The following is a 9,064-nucleotide window of genomic DNA, read 5'->3' on the forward strand; positions in this document are numbered from 1 at the left end:
TCTTACGTACTCGCATAAAAACATTGGATGGAAACCTGGTTAGTGTGTTATTAATTGCTGGAATATTATGATATGGATGATTAGGTTGTAATACAGATGTAGAATCTTAGTTTGATCACCCTGTTGCAGGATAATTTTCCAGGAAATGTTAAACTTGTAGTGTGTTTGAGGTTTAAAAAGGCTCCTGAAATTGTTATTTTCACTTTGAAATTTCACACGTTATTTTCCATCTGAAAAATGTATCAACCCCTACAAACATGAACGTAAATTATAATTCACATTTCCTGTTGCTGCAGGATACTTTTTCTACTGTAGCAAACTGGCACACATTAAGATCCTACATCTGTAAGATCACCCTATTGTTGGTTCTGTGTTCACACTGAGAATGATTATAAAGTCACCTTACCCTCTCTATCCTCCCCTCTCTACCATACATTATCGTTTAGACCAACACTGGTGTTGTTATCATCTGTTATCGCCATCTTTGTTTACACTTTGTGTTATATCCGTTTTTTTAGTCATCCAATTCTAGATTTAACAATTGTGCCTGCTATTTTGCTCATTCAACTCAACATTGTCAGTGAGTATAAGTCACTGCAAATCATTAAGTATAGTATGCCTTACACATTCTAGGGACCCACAGCTCCCTTTTACCCACATAAACATGGGTTTATCTGTTTTTTCAAGTTTTGTTTGCATGCCATCCCACATTCTGAAAATATTTATGTTAAAAGACAATTAGTACTTGAATTATAAACTGTGTTAATACTACAATATAAATATGATATGTTGTTTTCCCTGTCAGTTTTCTATGATGGTTATTTTATCAATATTTTTGCAAAGTCACTGAATTCCTTTCTAGGGTATAAACTTAAGACATATTCCATTGATATTCATTTGTAATTTTAAGATGTATGGGGTAATGGTTAGGACAGGGTGAGTAAAGCTAAATGAGTTGTTTTCTAGAACAAATACAGTAAGTCATCCCAGATTTAACATGAATTGACTTCAGGGGCTCTTACAAAAAGACAACTTTGGCGGATACTAAGTATTTTTTTAACCGCCCGCTTTGGGCTAGATGTGTCAATGAGTAGTTCATACATGTATAATCTATGAACAGAATTACTGTCTTACCTCAATTAGCCATGAAATCCCTAGTTTGAAAACGACTGTTTTTTTTGCACCATTTTCCCTACAGTTCCCCCACGTGGGCCAGCCCCCTAGCAATTCAAGTTCATTGGTTGAGAGAGAGAGAGCTATGACATTGTGCACCTTTCAGAACTACTGGCTAAAAAAGTATACAAAAGTACAGAATAATCTCTTTAAGAGTGATGTCTTGGTATGGATAGTGGAGACATTAAGCGTTAAGTTGTCCATCCATTACATGTAGCATAACTAATAATGCATTTAAATTCTCACCTTGTAGATGGACCCGCATGAAAATATTCTACTGGGCACTATAGAAATTAAGAATGAGATGGGAGCATCGGAGCTGACCCTTGGTCTCAGTGACCCCAGGAGCACCATGTTGACTTATGACAGCTCCACCCTGCAGTACCGCAAAGCAGGGCTGCAGGCCAGGCACAACTTTGGACGCAACACCCTGGAGCGCCACATGCCTCAGAAGAAGAACCGGCTACGGAGGCATGCTTCACAGCTGAAGATCAACATTCCCGATTTGACTGATGTAAACTCTATCGACAAGTGGTCGAGAATGATCTTCCCCACTGTCTTTTCTTTGTTCAACATAATCTATTGGCTCTACTACGTCAACTAAATGGACTTCAGCAAGGGCAGAACTAAACAAACAACAAAGCTAGTTTTTCTCTGAATAGTTATCATTTTGCTGTTTGTTCTTGCAACACAAGACTGAATTACTAAAACAAAATCAGGACTGACTCCATTTTACCTTGGAACACCTTAATTGCTGGCTAACACATGAAAACCTTAGAGGAGAGAGAGAGAAATTCAGAACATATACTGTATGGTGCCTGTACCAGAGTTTTTGTTTATAATTTTACAAGTACAATATTTAGTGAATTTAGTATTTTATCATTTTTAAACGTTTCTTTGCATATATTTGTATGTTTTTACATTTTAAAATCTTTATATATATCTATCTATCTAATTTGTTGCCAAAACATAGTTAGAAATATTAATGATATATTGATTTTTAAATATCTCAGACCACAAAGACACTCCTTAAAACAGTTACAAGCATGTTCAGGTCAATATTTTCTAAGACTCATTACTTCAAAGATGTAATGTTATTTATCCTAGAATTTATTTTGTCTTTATATTGTGAAGTTTCACGTTTTCATAGTATTAATATATTATGTCATAGTAAAAGGGTTTTACGATTAACCAACCTTTTCTACCTTGATATAGTTGATAAATCATATTATTTATTTTGAAGCATTATTTCAATTCTATGAAAGTGTTTGATAGTGTAGTAGATACTATTTTAGACAACAGAAACAAACATCATTCCTAACCTTGACAGAAGAAACTAGAAAGTAAAGTTTATCGGCCGTTGACATTGAATGCTGTAGCATAGCTAACAGATAAATGCATCACAAAGCCTTTGATTCATGATTTGATGTTGTTTTCTTAAAGTATTCATTCAGAAAAGGTACAGAATATTAACTTGAAATGTAGAAGTTGAATATATTGCAAAAAAAAGAAACCGAGAAAGAAATGGAGAAAGAGAATGTTGCATTAGTCTTCAAAGCAGTTTAAGAGTCAGTGATACAGTGATAGATCATGTAGAAGATCAATTGAAGAAAAATACACAAACGTGTCTCTGAAAAATTGTCCTTTGTCCATTTCGGTCCTTTGTTCACATATCCGGAAGATTACAGGATAATATGATGTATTTGCTCATAATTGTTCTTCACATGGATATACAGAAACAAACATTGGCTCTAGTTTGTTAAGAAACATCAGATGGCATCTTGTAATTCCTATTCCTAATGAATTGAGCCAGCAGTTAAGGATTCTATGATAGGCATTTCATGATGCATCAAAAGACAATCTTTCCTATCACCATGATGTGTAAATATTTCTTGTATATTATTATTTAAAAAGTAATGATATCTATCACAGTTCCAGCGAGGATCCATCCAGAATTTGTCCATGGTATAATTATCTTCAGGAAGTTGGAAGGTTTTTGAAAACAAAGGTTTTGAGCAGCTCCACCTTCTTAAATTATACACTGTCATTACTGCCATTTCTTTATCAAATATCCAGGTGTTGACAGTAACTATACAAAACAAAGAGTGTATGATAGAGAGAAAAGGCTGCTCTGCAAGCTGGCAAGAGAAACCACAATGCACGAAAGCACAATGCTGCTCCAAATCCCAATTGAAAATGGACTGTCGTCTTAAGATAATATGTTTATTTCTCAGTTCATTAAGTTTCTCTACTTTCCTTCCAAATGATTACTATAAGTATACTGTAATAATACTCATTTCCTGTCAATGCATTCCATTACTCTACTTTCCTGCCAAATGAGTACTATAAGTATACTGTAATAATACTAATTTCCTGCCAAATGATTACTATACGTATACTGTAATAATACTAATTTCCTGATAATGCATTTTTACTCTACTTTCCTGCCAAATGATTACTATAAGTATACTGTAATAATATTCCTTTCCTGCCAAATGATTACTATAAGTATACTGTAATAATACTAATTTCATGTCAATGCATTCCATTACTCTACTTTCCTGCCAAATGAGTACTATAAGTATACTGTAATAATACTCCTTTCCTGCCAAATGATTACTATACGTATACTGTAATAATACTCCTTTCCTGTCTGGTTGTTTACCTTATTAGTAATACTCCATGAAGGATCACCTTATGGCAACACTGCCAATAGTAGAGTTAGCATTCAATGGAAATTAAGAAACGTCATAAACATTTTGGATACGGAAACACACAGTAGTACATCGTACAACTGTTGCGTGTACCATGTTTGACCACTGACTTTGTAAAACAACATTTTTGCATACAAACAGATCCAAAAGCCATAGTGTCTGTATAGTAGGTGGTGCAACACTTCTTGGTGCTCTTGAGACTGCTCCCTCAAAACAGAGATATAGTTAGAAGAGAGAGACTAGAACATTACAATTTATCTCCTATGTTTCTTGAAAATTTATGGAAACACACACAGCGATAACTGCACAAATATTATAAATGATTTATTCGTGATTTCTGATCATTTTAGTGTTTGGTGACTCCCTTAGATGATCGGTAACAATTAAATATAGAAAATGACCCCATGAACATATGAATTATCATTACATGCAGATGTTGTGACATCACCTCAAGTGCAATTGCATGTTTTCAACATACGTGGTATTCACCCCAAAACAATTCGTATTGCATGTTTTCAACATACGTGGTATTCACCCCAAAACAATTCGTATTGCATGTTTTCAACATACGTGGTATTCACCCCAAAACAATTTGTATTGCATGTTTTCAACATACGTGGTATTCACCCCAAAACAATTCGTATTGCATGTTTTCAACATACGTGGTATTCACCCAAAAACAATTCGTATTGCATGTTTTCAACATACGTGGTATTCACCCCAAAACAATTCTCATTGCATGTTTTCAACATACGTGATATTCACCCCAAAACAATTCGTATTGCATTTTTTCAACATACGTGTTATTCACCCAAAAACAATTTGTATTGTATGTTTTCAACATACGTGTTATTCACCCCAAAACAATTTGTATTGTATGTTTTCAACATACGTGTTATTCACCCCAAAACAATTTGTATTGTATGTTTTCAACATACGTGGTATTCACCCCAAAACAATTCGTATTGCATTTTTTCTTCTCGCTTCTTTACATCTGCATGTTCTTTTCTCAATAATATCAATGGACAAAAGTCCACTTCCTTCTCTTTTTTGGTGCTTTTGATGAAGTCTTCTGACGCTTACTTTTACACAATCCAAACAAAGGTAGCCATCACACTCTTGTTGTGACGTGATGAACATCATTTAAATGTACAGTATAAGGATGACCACGTAATGGTTGAAAGTAAAGGGTTCGTTTAGGATTTTGTGTGTGTGAGTGTGTGTGTGTGTGTGTGTGTGTGTGTGTGTGTGTGTGTGTGTGTGTGTGTGTGTGTGTGTGTGTGTGTGTGTGTGTGTGTGTGTGTGTGTGTGTGTGTGTGTGTGTGTGTGTGTGTAGTGTTAACATTCTATTATGGTTTGAAGTGGGGATAGAAATTCAGCTACTTATTATTAAGAGAATGATTATAAAGTTGATGAGTGATACAGGATAAACATGAGACTACGGCTGGAATTCAGTCAAACCCGCACAGCAGAAAAACATGATACATTTTTTTAACATACATTTTCTGGCAAAGAGTAAGGATAGGGTGCATTTTTACAAGACATGACCTAAGTGATTTTACCACCCATGTGGTTTTCTGCGGTAAAGGTTTGATTGAATACACCCTTATTAACCATGCATACTAAATATGGTTATTTAACCTAATCTATATCTATATAATGATTTGGTTATATGGGCTATTTTTTACTTTTCACTCATTTTTCATGTATCATTACAATATTGTGTTTGTGTAATTTATTTACATATACTCATATGGCCCTATATTACATTTTGTTTAATGTTCACTCACTCTATTTTAAGATGTTACCAGATCATCTACATGTACATTTGTAGAAGCTTGAATATGATTAATACATACATTGATCTACAGAAATGTCTTGATATCGGTGTTGTACGATTTTTCACAGGGTTTGGGGTTGGGCTGTGTTCAAAAACCTGTTTCTAGGTGTGCATATAATATATTGTTAGTAAACATCAATTGGAGCCTGATATTCCTGTAAATAGAAGACTAAAATCAATTTTCAAGACGAATGCAAAGCAATTTAATGGTTTCAGCTGATATGACAACGATAATGTAAATATTTTGAAGAGTACCACTCGATCACTTAGTAAAACAAACAATTGTTTTCATTGTGTTTTAATGACTCAACTCAGAATGTCTTCAGTTTTTGCCAAATTGTCAAGTATTATCAAAGGCAAGAATGTAGTTGATGTAATTTTGCAGCACATGCCTGAGGTAGCTGAGACATGTAAGCAGGAGTATAAGCATTTCTAGTTCCACTGATTGGAAAGATACACATACATGTGCACACACACACACACACACACACACACACACACACACACACACACACACACACACACACACACACACACACACACACACACACACACACACACACACACACACACACACACACACACACACACACACACACACACACACACACACATAAACCTGCATGCACACACACACACACACTCACACATAAACCTGCATTCACACACACACACACATAAACCTGCATGCACACACACACACATAAACCTGCATGCACACACACACCCACACACACATAAACCTGCATGCATGCACACACATACACACACACACACACAGGTCAAATATAAAGGAGCTTAACGGGACTCTAATAGCTAGCGTTAAGTCACCCATCTCAGGTTCGCACAACTAACCAGTTCGCTACTGAAATGTTACAGAGAAGTATTCATCTACCCAGTGATGCTACAATACAACTGTTTGTTGATTTCTATATTTGCAGTGTATCATATGTATGTGTGTGTTTGCGTGTGAGAGCTTGTACGTATGTCAGCCATTGGGATGTTTTAAAAGCACATCTGTAACTGGCAAAATATTGGCTTCATAAAATGGCTTCACTTTGAAAAATGTGTTTGTACCTCACAGCAGTTTTTGTTTCATATATTTTTATATTTCTATAGTCCTATAAAAAGATTCCTTTGAATGAACCATCTTGGTGACAGTGTATGTTGGCACACACTCACAGATGAAGCCTTAGCATCCTGCCCTGCCCTGGGCAGTCCCTCTAGTGTCACATCAGAGAGCAGCAACCCCTCCCTCTTCTTCACAAAGAGCACCTCCAGAACACAAGCTATACTGAAATCTATGAAGCTATGAATAATGTGTTTTTAATACAAGAAAACCTGTGGAGAAAAAAAAATGTCAATAAATATTGTATATAGTTCAGAATCTATGAATTCACATGTTTATTGCCACTGCTGTTGGGACTACTCTATGATGTTTATTTGTCTTCTCTGTAGGCTTCTGATCATTTTCCTGTTATTCATCCATTAATATAGAATTCAGCTTCTGTCCATCAGTCTATCAATCTGCTGCATCATTATATAGTTTCCTATTTTGTTACATTCTGTATGAAGTTATGTTATATGGTATAGCACAATTTAGTCATGCATACATGCATAAAGAGAAATGAGGGTAAATGCACAGTGTTCTCACTCCATTACATAGGCCTACATAGATGTTCAGGTTTTCCACTTGATTGTTTGATGGAAAAGCTTTATTTGAAACCCTGTAAAACCACTATCCATACCTTTATCATTTTACTGTCTGTGAGATTCCTACCTTTTGTTCTTTACCTGCCTCCACCACACACACACTCTTAGGAAAAAGGGTTCCAAATGGGTTCTATGATTGCCCCCATTGGATAACCCTTTTGGGTTCCAGGTAGAACCCCCTGTAGAAAGGGTTTTTAATATAGAACCCCTAAAGGTTCTACATGGAACCCAAAAGGTTTCTACCTGGAACCAAAAAGGATCTACCTGCAACCATAAAGGATTCTTCAAAGGGTTCTCCTATGGAGACAGCCGAAGAACTCTTTAAGGTTCTGGATAGCACTTTGTTTTCTAACAGTGCACCCTTTAACAGATACGTTACGTCGAAACATACTCAGCCTCTGTATAGATGCAGCTGCAGGCATGTGGATAGTTTGGAATCAAAGCTTAATATCAGTATTCAAAGTGTAGTGTTTTCACCTCACATTCCTACCTGTAGAAATATGAATAGTGTTTTTTTGTCTTCTTGTGAACTTTAATTGTTTTTGTAACTTTCTTATTTAAGAATGGATCGTTTAAAATCCAATATGAGTGGTACCTTGTTACCTTTTCTCTGTTTTCCCTTACGAACTGGGTGGAGTGGATGACTTCTATACAAACCACCTCACTGGCTAAATTCATAAGAGTTGAAGAAAAGCGTCATGGCAACATGTTGACAGTGAACAATTTGTGTGATGAATGATATTTTCTATAAAAAACAAATACAATCTTATAAAGAAATGATATATATGTATACACATTTATAAATATATTGCAGCCAATCTCTGCGTGTAAATATGAACAACTGTTGACTAATGTGTGGTTCTTGAATTTGAAATAATGCCATTATGAATAAACAATATAATTACTGAATGTGGTTTTGTTACAATTGAGCACTTATTCGTGTTTTCAGATGTAACTAAATAAAACTCTGACTTTAGTCCTATCAGTAGTAGTACCAGCCTGTCCAGGTCACTAACCTTACTCGTAACTCACATCTAATGACAATACATAGGCCATTCAAGATAAACTGGATAGAGCATAGTATGAATTACAGTACTTGTCCGCTGCCATAATAATGTTAGTTTATGTAATTGAGTATTGGTTGACTCTGTACTGTGAAAGAAAAGTATGCACAATTTGCTTTAAGTATAGAAATATACATGCCAGCTATATTTGGATGCATCTGTAAAACCAGATGTTCATCAGAGCCAGTAGAGCTTTGTTTGGTGTCCCCAAGCGAACGGTTTGAAGCCATATTGTAACACCTTGTGTTACTTCCTATTCATTGGAGCGATAGAAGCAGTTTGATGATGTGTGTGATTTATGTTTATCTGAAAACACTTAACGGATCAAAACCTGCACATGTTCCCCAATGACTGGAAACATACAGAACCAATAAACCAATCATGTTATTGCTTGAATTCCAAATTACCTCCCAATAGAAACACATATTTGATACATCTCAAACCGAACTTGATGAAAGTGATTGACAAGCAGACACAGACATGGAAAAGTAACACTGTTTGTTTTTTTCCAGGGCTTGATCAGGGGAACTACATTATTACATCCACATGCTCTATCCCAG

The 9,064-nt window shown here is 35.5% G+C and overlaps 1 protein-coding gene across 2 annotated transcripts in view; it reads left to right on the top strand.

The window, feature by feature from the left end:
- The window catches only part of LOC118390684 (gamma-aminobutyric acid receptor subunit beta-2-like), a 114,029-nt gene extending 105,680 nt beyond the window's left edge, over positions 1–8,349 (top strand). Inside the window, exons 10-11 of one of the 2 annotated variants that reach the window (XR_008147315.1) lie at positions 1,427–5,145; positions 5,224–8,349. Coding sequence is in view for 1 of the 2 variants with exons in the window: in XM_052529472.1 (XP_052385432.1) it covers positions 1,427–1,777 (351 nt within the window). In the remaining variant the exon portion in view is untranslated. Of the gene's footprint in view, positions 1–1,426 lie in introns of both variants that reach the window. The other variant, XM_052529472.1, reaches the window with a different exon arrangement.
- The last annotated feature ends 715 nt before the right edge of the window (positions 8,350–9,064 follow it).

The sequence above is a fragment of the Oncorhynchus keta genome, chromosome 11 (assembly GCF_023373465.1).
Source record: "Oncorhynchus keta strain PuntledgeMale-10-30-2019 chromosome 11, Oket_V2, whole genome shotgun sequence".
NCBI classification, from domain to species: domain Eukaryota; kingdom Metazoa; phylum Chordata; class Actinopteri; order Salmoniformes; family Salmonidae; genus Oncorhynchus; species Oncorhynchus keta.